At 38.2% G+C, this 18405-nt stretch overlaps 2 protein-coding genes across 2 annotated transcripts in view; both read right to left on the bottom strand.

Annotated features, from left to right (window-relative positions):
• Positions 1-4624, bottom strand: part of LOC143019110 (uncharacterized) — a 91579-nt gene extending 86955 nt beyond the window's left edge. Inside the window, exons 1-3 of the mRNA XM_076174806.1 lie at positions 4493-4624; positions 4294-4308; positions 2356-3502 (exon numbers count right to left, since the gene is read on the bottom strand). Of these exons, the coding sequence (XP_076030921.1) occupies positions 2356-3502; positions 4294-4308; positions 4493-4624 (1294 nt within the window). The remainder of the gene's footprint in view (positions 1-2355; positions 3503-4293; positions 4309-4492) is intronic.
• A 39-nt stretch (positions 4625-4663) lies between these two features.
• On the bottom strand, positions 4664-10491 carry LOC143019109 (uncharacterized). Its single transcript, XM_076174805.1, has 3 exons — positions 7616-10491; positions 5410-5468; positions 4664-4839 (listed from the first exon to the last, which is right to left on the bottom strand). Exons 1-3 carry the CDS (start codon positions 10489-10491, stop codon positions 4664-4666), a joined length of 3111 nt encoding a protein of 1036 aa, XP_076030920.1.
• Between the last annotated feature and the right edge of the window lie 7914 nt (positions 10492-18405).

Here is an 18405-nt window from a genome sequence, read left to right as displayed (position 1 = left end):
TTAAATTATCCTGCCTTTACACTCATTCCAAAGACCAACATTCTTCACTGAATGACATGGACTAATCTGATGGATGTGACCTGTTTTCTGGGGCCCATGTGTCTCCTAGAAGATAGACTAGAGAAAACTTATGGCTGATTCTTCTTCAAAACCAATCAATATTTTTGCCCCATAGGGCACTTTATCTCCAGAGTAGGTCCTCCTACTTCTTACAAGAGAACCCACAACTGGTGGCTTCTTTATTTCTTTTCTTGCTAGCTGGTGGCAGAAAAAAAGACCCACTCTTGCACAACACTGACAACAGTCTAAAGTGCCTTTTATAGGAAGGTCTACAAACAATTACTGGCTGCTGTGGGGCTGTAGCTTTCAAGTCAGAGAAACCTGATGCAATTTTTGTCATTAGCTTTACTTCTCCCACTAACTGACTTTCTAAAAACAACCTGAGTAAAAGAATAAAACCTCACTGTTACCATATTCCAACAATTCCCTGGTGGGTAATACAATATGTGAAATATGAAGAGTAGCATAGCTTCATCTGTCCAGTAAAGACTTACCCCATCCTCCCAAACCTGTAGAAGTTACAAAGTCCATATTCAAAGATGGATGACAAACCCCTCCTAGAGGAGAGTTCTTCCATAGATGATATATGTATATAATATATATATGAGTGGAAGGGTGGTGAGGTAAACACCAGGACTTCCTCAGAGTGTACACAAACAAATCATTGACAGCTTATATACTCCCAGCTTACCCCGTTCCTCCCCGTTCATCTTCGCTCCTCGTGCACCTCTGTTCGGTATCACGAAGAACCAAGCTGGCCATGATGCCGAACAGAGGTGCATGAGGAGCGAAGATGAACAGGGTAAGCTGGGAGTATATAAGCTGTCAACGATCTGTTTGTGTACACTCTGAGGAAGTCCTTTCAGGACAAAACATTAGCAATAAAACTACAATGGTTCCTGGTGTTTACCTCACCACCCTTCCACTCATTCTGTCTTATGCACTTCAATATATATATATATATATATATATATATATTTCCTGCATGGTTCTATTTCATATAAAATTCATATATACCATATATATATATATATGTACACATATGTATACATATATAAATATATATACATATATAAATATATATATATATATATTTACAACTAGGTATATATATATATATATATATTTACAACTAGGTATATATATATATATATATACATACATATACCAAGGCTTTCTCCCCCTTACAAGGGGGGTAGCCAAAAAGAAAGGCATAAAATCATTCCCACCCATTCCATCCCTGAATACATTCCACACCCCTCCACCCTCCCTCTTATCTTAGCACCTCCTGAATGACGGGTCATCCTTGCACCTTGTCCACTGCCCTGGGTCAGAAGCAGTGTCGCAAGACACAGCAAGGCCGCTTCATTAAATTGGCGACCCCCCCTCTCCAACCCCCCATATGTATATATATATATATATATATTATATGAAATAGAATCATGCAGGAGGAAAAAATACTGGTCAATAAATTGCCATTAATGTGTGCCTCTGACAAAAATAATCCTATAGCCACACCACATACACACACACACACTGAAGAAAATAAAATGTCTCTTCTCAAAAATAGAAAGGTGATACCAGTTTTCTCTGTAAAACACTTTAGTGCAAATTTAACCCAAGTGAACTTGATAAACAGACTATACTAGCACACCTGACAAGATTAGATAATACATCAAAATAAACATAAAAGAGGAATAAAGAGACAATCAGGTAGACAGGCCAACAGAGACAAATGACTGATATGTACTCAAAGAAGAGACAGAGAGGAAGAGGGTGAAGGGATGGAGAGAAACAGAGAGATGGAGAGAAAGATGGATAGCATGGAGGATACATTACATTGATGTACTAGAATACAATTTTATCATAAATATAACGATGTAATCCTTTCTTCTGTAACTTGTACTTGGTCAGATTAAACCCTTCTTTTGTGATCAGTAAAATGTGTGACAGTGATAACAATATGGAAGCAATTCAAATACATATGTAGTTCATATAGTTCCTATCACACATCATTTATTTGATCTTAAGGATATTCTGATGTATGTGGAATATGAATACAGCATGCTCCCTTAGATTTGATTTATAAAAATGCTAATAGTTACTACTTGCATGTCATAAGATATATTGTTGCTGAGCATGTTGAGTGTTCATATGTTAAAAGTGCTCTTGATGGTGTCCATGCAAAGCCCTTGCTTCCCAACCTGGGTCAGGTTGCTATGAGCATGCATAATACTGTACTACATAATCATTTAGGTGCAGTAGCAGGCTGGCAGATACATCATTTTCTTCTACCTTCACTCATCTGAATCTCCATATTGATGATCTCTTGCACTCCATCGTACATTTCTTGCAAAGCTTCAATTTCTGTTAAACCCAAGCGTCGGCGGTTCGATATGTCAAACACAAAATCCTTGGCTTCCGAGTGCTCACCAGATGTTCCGCGTACCTGCAGATTGAACCTGTCAGCAGTGTCCTCAAGTATGCGCCTGTCCTCTCCAAGGTTTGGTAGACGTATGTGTACTGAAGCTCTGATGGCAGTACCCAGGTTTGTTGGACAGAAGGTTAAGAATCCAAAGCGTTGAGATGAACTGAATGGCAATTTCTGTCCTAACAAGGTCACAGCCCGAGTGAATCTTTCATAAACGGCTCCCAAGTCTCCCCCTGATTGCATAGATATAATACGCATGTGATCCTCCTCATTGACCCATACCACAAGAGTTGAATCATCATTTAAGAATATTCCTCGGCCATCAGGCCAATATCGACAAGCTCCTGCTGCTTGTAAGAAACGATCTCCCTGTTTAAACAGTAGATGTCTCTCCAGCAAATCATCTTGGTCTTTGGGACTCAATCTATTGACTGTTGTGTATTGACCACTGAGATCCTGATCAAGACTTTCTAATGCCCTTGCAATATCCTGCTCAAGTTCAGCATAGTGTTCATTAGTAAGGAGAGGATTGAAAGGATAGCCTTCAATAGATCTGGCACAGCGCACACGTGTTGACACTACGAAGTCACCTTTGCTGTTCAGGTCTCCAAGACTATTAGCATGCCCAAAGTTCAATCCAGGATGACAGGAATTAGGGCTAAACCCACCATGATATTCATCAATGACAGGATCAAAAAGTTCACTAAAAATACTGTACGATTCAGCATCTGGAGCATAGATGCCAATGTTTGAATCCACATTTTCAACTCCAGAGTTGATCACGTCAAGAAGAGAGGCACCATTTGGTGTCACACGGTCCTTGATCTTGTCATACACGTCTCTTGTCAAATACTTCTTCAACAGAGACCTAGACTTGCTGCTAAGTAGAGTGTTGTAAGCCTCATCAATACGTTGGAGTGTTTCTTCATCAGCATGGGTCACACCATCCCCTGCGTTGCCGTAGTAGCTGATGGCTGTGGAAGGCGAGGTGATGTGTAGAGTGATTAAGTACTGAATTTTTGTAAACATTTATATATGATACATTTATATCTATAGGGGAAAACATATATGAACTTTTTTTTTTTTTTTTTTTTTGTATGATATTTCATTCAACTCAGAGGAACCTCTGCCCAATAATGGGTTTAAACTACCTCAGTTAAATTAATCAGCTAACCTTTTCTGGGAACAAAAGACCAATTTACAGTAACTGAATATTTTTTTCCTGCTAACACCAGACATTTTCATTAAGTTCAGAGGAACCTCTGCCTGGTAAATGTACATTGAAACTGCCATGTCATGAGATGGGATTCCTTAAGATAATAATTCATAAAGCAGTGGATCAATAAACTTGAGTTATCTAACTTAATGTGTCTTAGAAATAACAAGGATGTGTCTTAGTAATAACAAAGCAACCTAGAAGAGGGAAATGTACAGGGTAGTTCATACTATTTCATTCTTGTACCAACATTATAATGCCAGTCTTATCATCTTTATCATTCCACACATTCTCATGGGTCAATAGATATAAGACTTAAAAGAGATTTGTTCCAAATACAAGAACTGAAACAATTACTGACTCATTTTTCATTGACTGAGAACCCACAGGCTCACAGCAGTCAGCAACAGTGTTCAGGCCCTATCAAACACCTCTCTAAGGACAAACGTTGGTCTGTTTATACACAACCAGCTTATAGGAGAACATTCACCAGTTGCCAGCTTTTCTTGTGTGAAAAAGTGGAATAAAGATAACTGAATTTGAAAAAAAAGAGATCTTGGACTTGGTATGGAAACAGAGTACCAACCCTTCCAGGCTGGATCTGCAGATGGAAGTGAGGGTGCTAATCATGGGCATATAGTCTGCATGTGTTAGGTGTGCACTGCTCACTGCTCACCCAGCAAAAGTAGTAAATTCGACATCAAACTCTCTTAATAATATAATGAAAATTATTTTTGTTCAATCCCTTACTAAGATATATTGTGGCAGTTATAATAGAACAGTACACATCCCACAGCTAGATCCCTCATGATCTTGAACCAGGCAGATGACAGAGTAATGAGAGGGTTATAAGAATAAGAGCTGAAAGGTGTGCTACATTCCATTAGCCCACATTCTATGTTCATTTTTGTGTTCATTATAACTATTTTCTTTATAATAAGTCAGTTATTGTAGTATTATGATATCATCTGGTCAGAATTAATTTTCAAATCTAATGATACACAATTAGAAGCAAAGGTCAAATCAGGTTGCAGTCTGGAAATGTTGACATAATTACTGATTATAATAGTTGATGAAAACAATTTAGCTTGGAAAGTTGTGTCCTGAATTTCATTCTTTGATTTATAATTCTCTTGGGTTTTCATATATATCATAAAGCACAATTTAATAGTGTTGATCTTGAATATTATAGAACAAGTGCTAAGATGCTCAGACTTTTTATTCTATTCTTTCCTCCAAAAGACAAAATTTGTTTCTTATTCTGCAATTTATCAGATTCATAGAATAAGAGCATTAAATTTATTTAGGCATGAATATTCATAGCATTTACCAGATAAGATCACATACATTTTGGAGAATTTAACTTGTGTACAAGGAGTTTAAGTAAAGTTATCCAGCATTTTTATTTTATCTTGTTTACTGCTATCATATATATTCTATACTATTCTATTTTGCTGTGTAATATTCTACATTATTTCATTTCATTTTAACTTAGCTTAGTTTAGTTTTACTTTAGCTCTATTTATCTATTTATCTTTTTTTGGGGGGTGAGGGCATGAAACAAAATTCATCATTCAAAATGTGATAAATTGGTAACCCAAACGGTGACCAAGATATTTCCGCCAGATTAAACCATTTTGTGTTCATCAGGTCGATGATGAAGGTCAGGTCTCCCCTCCACTCTGTATTGCCTCCCCCTCACCTCCTGCTGTTGCTATCTGATACTTATACTTAAACAGATCTGTATCTCTTTCATTTTGTCTGAAGATGTAATATACAAAAGTACTATCTACAAGTTACCCTTCTATTATGGTTAGTTTGCATTTAGTTTGGAGCCAGCTTCCTGTTTTTGGTCCAAAGGCCGTTAAGGCCTTCTGCCTTTACAAGTGTCATGTGATTTAGTGCTAAATCTAGTTCTTCTGTTGAGAAAAGCGGAAGTTCAATTTGACTCTGATACCGCTCTTATACTGTTATTTTCACCCACAAATGCCTATTCCATATTTAATATTCTATCAAGAGTATCCTGGGAAGTCAAAGTTTGTAATTTGAAATTTTCTGCCACTAGATTGGGGAAATAAAGTTTCATTGTCCACTGCCATGAACAACTGATCTCGTACACAGTTGTCAAACTGATCAGCGAAATTACAGTCTTTGGCCAGAGCCTTTAACTCTGCATATAGATTATTCAAACTTTCACCTGGCCATTTTTTCCTTTGTTGAAATGCTACAAGACTTCTATGGTAGGATGGAGTGACTATATAGTACTGCTTTAACGCTTTCACTAAATCACTAAATGATTTTGTATGAGGGAGATCAGGAGCACAGATCCTTCCCAACTCTGCATACACAACACTTCCAACAGACACTAATAATAAGTTTTTCTTCTTCACTAAATCTTCATCACTGGTGCCAGTTATTCCTATATATTGGAAGTGAGCTTCCAAAAGACTCAGCCATAGGTCTAGTGAAATCCTATCTGGCTCAAATTTGTCAATCTGTCTATCCTTAGACGTCTTTTTGTGCAAACACTAAGAATCACTGCTGATGCAAAAGCTGGTGCCTAATCTGAGGCTAATAATGTATTGTAGACATACAGTCGTGTAATTTCAATGTCCACTTAACCATAGCATTCATTATCCAATTTTTTGTCCTCGTCGCCACTTGTTATGGCGGGGTAATTCCCAAACAAGCAGTTTGTTTCTTAGCTTTAATCTTCACCAATGTTTACATGGGCCCGGCATGGTTCAAAATTATAAGTACAGCCACTCCTCGTTTAACGACGACAATTGGGACCAGCGCGCCGTCGTTAACCGAATTGGTCGTTAAGCGAAAGTGTATACATATACGTACATGTACTGTATGTACAATGTCCAGCAATACATGTATCTTTATTTTCGTGTATTTTCCCTCTTTTATACAGTATATTAAAGCTTTATTTACTGTTTATTTACGGTGGTTAGGTTCCTGAAATTACCGTATATGACCAAATCCACGTATGCTGACATTCCATATTGAATACCGGGATATTTTTTTAGTTTCGACCATGGGCTCAATATAGCAATAGAAAATTAATTATTAATTTTGTAAATTAAAATGTATCAACGTAATATGCAATTTTGTGGGCGGAAATGAAAGTAAAAAATACCATGCTACAAGAAAATATGCTAATGAACGAAGTCGGTAGCATAGGATTGGGACGCCATCTTGTCGTCTGCCAACGTCTCTCACGAGGACGAGCCGGATGACATTTAATTTGCAGGTAATGATTTATCAAACACAGGTCAGGTTAGTTTAGGTTAGACGAATTCATCATCCTTTTATTTCTTCGACATCGGCATCTATCATAACAAACATGGTGTACCATTCGTCCGACATGACTTTGTTCTTTTTTTTCCGCTCACAAAATTGCATATTACTTTGATACATTATAATTTACAAAATTAATCATTTATTTATTTTCTATTGCTATATTGCGCCCATGGTCGAAACTAAAAATTTACCACTACCAGTATATACTGTACCCCAGCTTGCAGGATGGTAATGTAGACCTAAGCTTCAGAACACTTTACCTCACAGCTAATATCCACCGTACAAGTTCAATTATAACCTCATACAAATTTGCCTCAGCCAACTTAATTATCGTACACGACGTCGTAACTTCGGGAGATTTACGTTAAACGTCTGCATAAAGCCCGTCGTCGCTAACCGAGTAGGTCGTTAAACGAGGAGTACCTGTACTGGTATCTCTATGCCAGGCGTCAGTGGGCAGTAACAAAACATAAACATTCAAGTAATATGAAAGAGAATCAGAACACATATAATTTAGGATCAAACTCTCAGTAGTAAATGAAACACAAACATGAATCCTTACACACGCATCTAATGAAAAAATATTTTTTTCACCTCACCCATCTCCCCCCGGTAGGCCATATGGCCTGTCGGTGATCAGTCTCATCCATTCCCCCCGGTCAAGGAACGTCTCATGGGCACAGACGTCGTTGAGCGATGTTCCATGCTTTCTGAGGGCTTTGTCGACGGTTTCGTCCCATCTCATCCTTGGTCTTCCAGGGGGACATCTTGTGTTGGGCACCCAGTGGTACCACCTCCTAGGTGTCCTGTGTTCCTCCATCCTCATCATGTGACCATACCACTGCAGCTGGGCCCTTTCAATATAACTAATTATGCTTTCCACACCCAGCTCTCTCCTGATGTTCTCATTACACAGCCTGTTGCTTTTTGAGACTCCATGGATCATACGCAGAACTCGCATCTCTGCCGCTTGCACTCGGAGTGTCGTCTTTGTCGTCAGCACCCATGCCTCACACCCATAGGTCAGTATGGGCCGGAGGATGCTCTTATAAATTGTTGTCTTGACTTTAACCGGGATGTTCTTGTCCTTTAGCAGGGAGTACAAGAAGTTGACATTTACTGTGTACTTCTGGATTCTGTCTTGTACTGCCCCTTCATGGGTTCCTTTGTCATCATACATCACTCCCAGGTATTTGCATGCCGTAGTCTGCTTCAAAGTGATTCCGTCAACTTCTACCTGAAGGAGTTCGTTTTGTCGAGAGACTACCATTACTTCCGTCTTCTGCAGATTGATATTAAGTCCATGGTTTTGCAATACCCGGTTCCATAAATCAACCGTTACTGCAAGCGATGCCGAAGTAGCCTCTACGATTCCAACATCGTTTGCATAGGCAAACTTATCCGCCTCTCCCGCCCCCTTGGTGGGTTCAATGTATTCTACACTACTGATCACGCGGTACATCAGAAGTATGATGAGAAGGGGAGAAACGACTGATCCTGATCTCACTCCTGACCCAGCATTGAAACAAAGAGTTGTGTCTCTGATGGATCGTACAGTTGTCTTGTTCGATTCATATAGGCTGCAAATTGCTCTCCTCAGGGTTCGCGGAATCCCATGTTCAACATGTCGAAGTGCCTTCCATAGCTCTTTCCTTGGCACTTGGTCAAATGCCTTCCCCAGGTCCAAGAAGGCTAGATATCTTGGATAGTTGAATTCCCACGACTTTTCCAACAGGATCTTCAAAGCGAAGCTGAGATCTGTCGTTCCTTGATTGGGGCGGAAACTATGTTGTGCTTTGTGAAGTCTCTCCTCAACATAGGTCCTCAGTCTCCTCTCAAGAATCCTCTCATATATCTTCCCAGCGTGTGGTAGCAAAGAGATCGCCCGGTAGTTGTTGCAACTTGTACGATCTCCTTTCTTATGTACCGGGTATATCACAGCAGATCCCCACTCCTTAGGTATCTTCTTCGTTTTCCACGCCATGTTGTAAATCCATGTCAGGTAAGAGATGATGTGTTGTCCTCCATATTTGTATATTTCAGCAGGAATCTCGTCAACCCCGGCTGCCTTATTGTTTTTCATGTGCTCAAGTGCTACCATGATTTCATTCGTTGTAATACCTCCGTCCTCAACCTGATTTTCCTCTTCATCGTCACTTGTGTCCATACCAGAGTCCTCTTCAGGTGTGTTCAGCAGGCTCTCAAAATACTCGTTCCATCGTCTATCAACGTCTTCTGGTTTCGTTAGTAAGTTGCCTTGGCCATCTTTTAGTGAAAAGCTCTTCTCTTTGTTGACCTTTCTATATCCCTTTGCCATTGAATACAGCAGCTTTTTCGTTCCATGGAAGTCCTCTTCCAGATCTCTGCCAATTCTTTTCCATGTCTCCCTCATGACTTTTCTCATCGTTCTTTTTGCTACATTCCTAAGCCGCACATAGTTTCTTCTACTGTCTTCTGTCCTCTCCTTAAGCCATTCCCTGAAAGCATAATTTTTATCCATGACTGCCTTCCGTGTTTCTTCGTTCCAAAAAGGTGTTCTTTTCTTCTTGCCTCCAGTATATGTAAATCCAATTGTAGCCTCTATGGACTCCAGTATTGCCTTCTTACTTGACTCCCAAGCCCTCTCAATGTCCTCTTCATCCTTGTCGATCATTATCTTTGTATGTAAGTTCTCAGCCATTCTTTCTTTCGCTTCAGGTTTCTTCAGCTTTTCCACAGCTACTCTTCTCCTCTTCACTGATGGTCTCGCTCGAGTGTAGCGGATGTTTACTAAAGCAACAACCACACGGTGGTCTGAGCCGAAGGAGATGGAGGGGATGGCCTTCACGTCGTGTATCAAGCTTTTTCTACTTGCTAACACCAAGTCTGTCATGGATTTCTGCAAATACTCTTGGTTTTTTTGCCTCTGTTTATACCAAGTCCATTTATGCGATGATCGGTGCTGGAAGAATGTGTTCATGATGGATAATCCGTTCCTGACACAGAAGTCAGTTATTCTTTCTCCGTGAGAATAAACACCGTTTGGGTTCACATCTCCAATTGAGAAAGGTCCAATTACATCTTTTAAAAGTGACGTTCTTAGTCCGATATGTCCATTGAAGTCTCCCATGATCACCTGATTATCCCGATTCGGCATGCTGTCGACCAGATCTTGTAGGGTTTCATAGAACTTTTCTTTCTCATTGTTTGATCTTTTTTGTTGCGGAGCGCAAACCTGGATAATATCCAGATATCCATGATTCATCTGGAGAGTCAGTCCGATGAGACAGTTACTAACTGGTCTCACATTTTTCACTCTGTTGGCCAGCTGGGGAGAGATGATAAACCCTACGCCATACTTCCCATCTTCAGCTCCTTTATGGACAAGCAGGTAGTCCTCATGGATGGCCCTCACATCCTCGCCTCTCATTCGTGTCTCACTGAGTCCAATCAAGTCCCAGTGTCGTTCCTTCATAAGACCCACAATTTCTTCCATTTTCCCTTTAAGGTTACTTATGTTGATTGTAGCTATCCTTAGCCCTTTTATGGTCCTACTTCGATTTCGATTGGGGCAGTCTGAATTCCCAGGTTGGTTCTTAGGTCCTTATGAAAAAAATTGGATAAAAATGTAAATTAAGCTACTACCATAAATAAACAAATTTAAGGCAAAGTCTGATGAATGGAGGCAAAGAGACGAAATACAATGAGCACAGCTTCAACCCCGTATACTACAAATACATACACGTCGGTCAAAGTGGCAGCGAAGTTCGGACTCCAGAGTTATCCAAGAATTTCAAGGATCACGACAAGGAAATACCTGTGTTGTATTTATAGGGAAGGGGAAAGCTCGTGATGTAGTGGGAAGGTGATGAAAAAGGAGAAGGAGAGGGATTACTGAGGGAAATGAGGAAGGGGAGGACTTGGTCCAGGCAGGCAGATGCCATGTAAACAAACGCAGGCCAGATGAATTTAGTGACAAAGAAGGGATTAACAAAAATGTAAAGATTAGAAATATAGATAAAAGCAGCACAATGGAAGGTGAAGATAACAATTTCCAAGGATTTAATGAGGGGGGGTGGGGGAGCCAACCCTCCCCGATTAGCAAGCCTAAAAGAAAAAAAATTGAAAATTGTCAAACATTGGGAGGATAGGTTTGGTGAACTCACGCAGAGAGTTGAAAAATTGGAAGAACTAGAGAGGGTGAACCAAAAACTAACTAAAGAAATAGAATTATTAAAAAGACATTTAAAATAAGTAAAAGATGAGATGGAGGAATTAAAGAAAAATAAAGAGAATAGAGAGTCCATAGCAAAAGAAGCACAGGGAAAAAATTCAAGAGAACAGCAAAATTGCATTTAGTGATATAGTAAAACAGCAGATGAAAGATCAAACTGAAGACACAGTTATTAAAGTGATGAGACAGAAGGAGAATATAGTAAGAGACGTAGCAGATAAAAAGAAATGATTATATTAGGAATGGAAGAGAAGTATAATCTAAATAGAACCACAAGAATCAAAGAGGAAAAAGTAAACAGTTTATTAGAATTACTTCAGGAAGATGAACCTGAAATCAGGAAACAAATTGAAGAAATGTATAGGCTTGGGAAATATAGTACAGATAAGACCACACCAAAGGTTAAATTCAGGTCATAAAAGACAGCTGAGAATATCTTAGTAAAAACAGGGAAACTAGCAGACAGTGAACATTATAAAAAGGTATGGGTAAAAAGAGAAATTAATAAAGAGGAAAGAGAGGAGCTAAAGAAAAAAAACAAGATGAGATCAGAGTCAGAAAAAGAGGAATTCTATTGGAGAGTAGTAAATATGAGAGTGAGGAAATGGGTCATAACAGAGAAAAACAAAAGGGAATCAGAAAATACAATGGAAGTAGCAGAAAATTAAGAGTGTCTTACACATATATAGATGGATTAATAACAGGATTGAATGAACTGAATTATTATTATTACCGGACATAATGGGAATTGTAGAAACAAAATTAAAAGGTCCACTACCACCCAACAGTGTAGGACATGATGCATATAATTATTGGATTAGAAACAGAGACAAAACAAGGGGGTGGAGTTATGTTCCTAAGAAGGATACAAATGTGAGGAGTGTCACATATGGAAAGAATAGAGTAGAGATGATTATGATCGAAGTGGAAGACAGAGACAAGAAGAGGAGAAAGTATAAATTGTGTGCCTCCAAAATCAGCCTCGTGGGAAGAGAGTGAACATATGTATGTTAGAAGACACAAGGATTACATTTAATAAGATATTGGAAGATGGAGGAAGGATAGTTATGATGGGCGACTTTAATTGCAAAGAAGTCTGCTGGGAAGAGATGACAGTAAAGGGTGGAGATGAGTCAAGGGGAAATGTTCTACTTGAGATGATTATTGACCATACAATGACACAATGGATTCAAGAGAACACTAGGTATAGAAATGAAGAACCATCAACACTAGACCTAATAATCACATCAGAACCTGAAATAGTGGACAAGATTGAATATAAGACACCAATAAGTAAAAGTGACCACATATTGATTGAACTGGAACTAAATGAGGAAAAATACATGACAAGAAATGAACAATATAGAAAAGGAAGACTGATGTATGAAAAAACAAATTTTTATAAAATTAGAGAATTCTTTCAAAAAGAAAACTGGGAAAGAATATACAAAGAGGAAACAATAGTGGAAGATAAATGGAATATTTTGACAAAAAATTTATAAAAAAAAAAAAATAAAAAAAAAAAGGAGTGGAAAAGTATATCCCAAGACAAAAACAAGAAAAAGAACAACAAAAGTTGTAGGGAGTTAAAAGACAAAAGAGACAAAGCCTGGACCAAATGGAAAAATACAAAAGACCTGAAAAATGGAAAATATATAGTAGTTATAGAAATAGATATGTACAAGTGTGCAGAGAGGAAAAGAGAAAATATGAAAAAGATGTCATAGAAAAATGTAAAGATCAACCAAAACTATTTTACAGATTTGTAAACAACAAACTGAAAAACAAACAAGAATTAGAGAAACTACGACAAGGAGTTGAATACACAGAGGAAATAGAAATGGCGGAAATTATGAAAAAGTATTTTAAATCGGTGTTTACAAGGGAGAACATACAACCTGGAGAGATCGAATGGGAAGAGAAAGTCCCCCCTATGAAAGAAATAGAAGTAACAAAGAATGAAATAATAAAACACTTGAGTAATCTTGATGTCAGAAAATCGCATGGACCTGATGAAATAGCAAACTGGATTTTGAAAGAATGCAAGAATGAACTGGCAGACAAAATATATAGCATAATAAACAGTTCCTTGAAAGAAGGAAAAGTTCCAAATATTGGAAAAAAGCAAATATAGTGCCTATATATAAAGGGGGAAATAAAGAAGACCCTACCAACTATAGACCAGTCTCTCTAACAAGTACAATAGCAAAAATTTGTGAAAGAATTATCAAAAGTAGATGGGTAAGGTATTTAGAAAAAAACAATGTGCTAAATCCAAGGCAATTTGGATTCAGACAAGGACAATCATGCATCACCAATTTAATATGTTTCTATTCAAGGCTAATAGATATAATACAAGAAAGAGATAGATGGGCTGATTGTGCATTTCTAGACCTAAAAAAAGCTTTTCACAAAGTACCACTTAAGAAGTTGCTTAAGAAATTAGAAACTGAAGGAGGAATACATGGCAAACTGCTTAAATGGATGGAAGACTTTTTCCAAGAAAGAAAAATGAGAGACAAACACTCTAATTGGGATGAAGTAATAAGTGGTGTTCCACAAGCAACAGTTTGGCCCTAATAATGTTTGCTATATATATTAATGATATGGATGAAGAAATTGAAAGTTATGTGAGCTTCTTTGCAGATGATGCAAAACTGTTAAAAAAAAAAATAGAACACTGAAGAAGATTGTGAGTCACTACAGAGTGATCTCAATAAAGTATGGGAATGGAATAGGAAGTGGGAGATGGAGTTCAATACTAAGAAGTATAATGGAATTTGGAAAAAGCAAAAAAATAGTAGGATTATATAAATTGGGAGAAGAAGTAATGAAAAAAGTAGAAATGAGAAGGACCTGGGACTCATTATTATGAATAATATGTCACCTGAGAAACATATAAACAAGATTTTTGGAGAAACTTATAATTTAATAAGAACAATCAAAGTGGTATTTACATACCTGGATGAAGAAATGGTGAAGAAAATACTAATCACTCTGATAAGACCAAGATTGGAATATGCAGCAACGATGTGGTCACCAAGTACAAAAAAAATGGATAACAAAACTTGAAAGAATACAAAGAGCAATTACAAAATTGGCACCAACACTCTCAAAACTATCATATAAAGAGACTAGCAAAACTTGAGCTACAGACATTAATGCAAAGAAGAGAGAGAGGAGATTTGATAACTATTTATAGAATCATGAAAGGCATAGAAACTATTGATAGAGAGGATCTAATAAAATGGGATGAGGACACAGAGGACACAGAAAGAAAATCAAGAAAGACAGCTGTAGAAGAGATCTGAAAAAGAATAGCTTTCCCCACAGAGTAATAGACATTTGGAACAAGTTAGATGAGAAAGTGGTGTGAGCAAAAACAAAACATGAATTTAAAAACAGTTTAGATAAAATGAGATATGAAGACGGGACACCAAGAGTATAGCTCCCCTTCCCATAATATACAACTACGTAAATACAACTAGGTAAATACACACAATCGTCAGATTGACGGTGAAGATTGGAACTCCAGAAAAAACGCAATTTTTGTGAAATTCAACTACGAGGAAGTACCTTTTTGTATTAGTAGGGAAGGGGAAAGCTCGTGGTGTACTAGAAAGGTAATGAAAGGGGAGAAGGGGAGGGATTACTGAAGGAAATGAGGAGGGAGATGAATGGGCTCCCCCTGACAGCAGAAAAAATATAAACAAGAGGTCTGATGACGACACAGGGGAAATCGAAAATATCAGTAAAAGCATTAAGGTTAGAAATATAGATAAGAACAACACAGTGGAAAGTGAAAATAATAATTTCCATGGATTTAATGAGGGGGGGATGCCAACCTCTATAAGAAAAACTAGAGAAAATGACTGAACATTGTGAGAGTTGGTTTGGTCAACTTACACAGATAGCACAGAGTTGATAAATTGGAAGAACCAAACCCTAAGGAAATAGAAGAATTAAAAAGACAGTTAAAAGAAGTAAAAGATGAGAATGAAGAATTAAAGAGGAATAATAAAGAGAATAAAGAGTCCATAGCAAAAGAAGTACAGGGTTGGAAAAAAGTCCAAGATAATAACAAAATTGTATTTAAGGATATAGTAGCACAACAGATGAAAGATCAAACTAAAGACACAATTATTAAAGTGATGAGGGAGGAAGAGAATATAGTGAGAGATTTAGCAGATAAAAAGAAATGTATAATTATATTGGGAATGGAAGAGAAATATAATACAAATTGGACTACAAGAATAAAAGAGGAGAAGGAGAAAGTAAATAAGATATTGGAAGTAGTTCAAGAAGATGGAACAGAAACAGGGAAAGAAATAGAAGAAATATATAGACTGGTGAAATACAATACAGATAAAACCAGACCAATTAAGATCAAATTCAGGTCACAAACAACAGCAGAGAATATTTTAGCAAAAACAGGGAAACTAGCAAACAGTGAACAATTTAAACAGAAATGGATAAAAAGAGAAATGAACAAAGAGGAAAGAGAGGATGACAAAGCAAAAAGACAAGAAACTAAGGAAAAACATGAGAACAGAACAGAGACAGAAAAAGAGAAATTCTGTTGGAGACTAGTGAATATGAAAGTGAGAAAATGGTACATAGCAGAGAAAAACAGAAGGGGAACAGAAAACACGATGAAAGTAGCAAAAAATTGAAAATGTCTTACACAAATATAGATGGCTTAATAACAGGTTTGAACAAACTGATTGATTACCTGAAAGAAAAAGAACCGGACATAATGGGAATTGTAGAGACAAAATTGAAAGGTCCACAACCACCCAACAATGTAGGACATGGTGCATATAATTGTTGGATTAGAAACAGAGAGAAAACAAAGGGGCAGAGTTATGTTCCTGACTAAGAAGGATATAAATGTGAGGAATGTCACATATGGAAAAAATAGAGTAGAGATTATTATGATGGAAGTGGAAGACAAAGATAGGAAGAGCAGAAAGTTTGTAATATATTATGTGCCTCCTAAAACAGCCTTGTGGGAAGAGAGAGAACATAAAAGTATGTTAGAAGACACAAGGATAACATTAAATAAGATAATGGAAGATGGAGGAAGAATAGTTTTAATGGATGACTTTAATGTGTGTATATATATATATATATATATATATATATATACACATATATATATACACGTATATATATACACATATATATATATATATATATACATACAGTAAAAACCCCGATTATCCGAAAGCGGATTATCCGAAAAACGGGATTATCCGAAATTGATTTGGATAATGCAATTAAAATTAAAAAAAAAATCTATACTAAAACGTTATAAAACATCAAAAACATGAAAATAAATAAAAGAAACTACATATGTACTATATTAACACATTTAAATTTGATAAGAAAGGTTAAAATGAATACGTTTTAAGCGTAATACTTTGTTTAGCGTAGCGTGTGTTTGTTTGGTTTCATTGTTTACATCGTCATTGGGTGGCAGTCGCGTCACAGAGTTCACACTGGGCAGTCGCGTTCTACCTGTGCTTCGACCTCACTTTCTACATCATGCCGAAAGAAACCGGGAAAAAGAAGAAAGTCGTCCTTACCATACAGCAGAAGCTGGAGATATTGGACAAGCTGAAGGTGGGTCAATCGGGAACGTCCATCGCCCACAAATATGGCATTGGGAATGCTACTGTTACGGACATCGAAAAGGCAGGGCCACAGTTAAGGCAGTTCACTCAGAAGCATCTCCCAGCTGTCTTCCACCACAAGAACAAAGATTCAGGACCGAGGACCATGAAGCTGGGTAAATACCAAAACCTAGACGAGGCGTTGTTCAAGTGGCAGCAACAGCACGTATCTTCCGGATTGCCAGTGCGCTACCGCCGGCACTTTATGCAGGAAATTCTGTGTGTGATGCTCAAGGGGGAAGAAGAAGGAGACACCAGAGCCCAGAGGACAATAGCAAACCTCAAGAGGTATGACCTGAAGACAACAATCTACAACCTAGAGAAAGCATGGAAACAGGTGCCCCCTTCTACATTGGCCAATGCCTGGAATCCCCTGCTACGAGGCCATGAGGATATGCGAGAAGTGTTTAAAGGATTCGACCGGAAGGTGCGAGAGGTGAAGGAGGCCCAGGGTGATTACGAGACAGTGACGTCCAGGAGGCGTCCAGTGGGCGTCCAGGAGTGGCTCACTGTGGATGAGGGGGACCCAGGTTACGCTCTCCAATCAACCAAAGAAATAGCTGAGGAAGTGATGCACGGCCATGACAACGATGATGATGACGACGACGACGATGATCCTTCCATGTCTTTGGCAACAGTCCGATCCCACATCGAAGGAGTGCTTCAGTTTCTTGGCCAGCGACCCAGGGACATTTCAAATAGCAATCAACTGTACCCGATGATGCGAGCAGCACTGAGTGACGTCATCGAGAAACAGCTGTCTTGCACCAAACAGACTTCTATCACCTCGTTTTTTCGGCCAAGAACACCTTCGTCCACCCAGTCTTCTCGCCCTTCATCAAGTGCCTCATCCTCCTTGTCTACCTTTGATTTGGACAGTGAAGATGGAGCAATGGACGACCCTTCCTTCTGACTCCACCACCAGGAGGTGGGGAGTGGAAGGGTTGTGGAGTGATGGTGACGGAGGCGGGGAGTGGCGGAGTTGCTTTATTGTGTTCATCAGGATAGTGGAAGATATATGTATAGAATAATTCTTGTTCTCTGTTACGTATAAGGTATCTACGTCAACACGAAATAAAAAAAATTGTGTTCCATCCACAACTTGAGACTGATGAAGAGAGAAGAGGGTGGGGGAGGAAGACACAGTACATACACACACACACGCAAACACAAAGTATGTCAACAGGAAATATATTTCTGATAAATCTGGATTATCCGAAAAATCGGCTTATCCGAAAGAGGCTTCCCCCCTTTCATTTCGGATAATCGGGGTTTTACTGTATGTATATACATATATGTATACATATATATATACATAGAAGAGGAAGAACCAGAAGACGTTCCTGTCCAACTGTCTAGAATATATATATATATATACATATATATATTTTTGCAGAAACCACCGGGAAATTGAAAAAACAGATACCGAACGTTTTCGTCTATTTAGACATTTTCAAAGGTACCTTTGAAAATGCCTAAATAGACAAAAATGTTCGGTATC

The sequence above is a fragment of the Oratosquilla oratoria genome, chromosome 36 (genome assembly GCF_046742065.1).
Source record: "Oratosquilla oratoria isolate Oo_2021 chromosome 36, ASM4674206v1, whole genome shotgun sequence".
Classification (NCBI taxonomy): Eukaryota; Metazoa; Arthropoda; class Malacostraca; order Stomatopoda; family Squillidae; genus Oratosquilla; species Oratosquilla oratoria.
The sequence above is the reverse complement of the archived record's forward strand: the minus strand, read 5'-3'. Positions and strand labels throughout refer to the sequence as shown.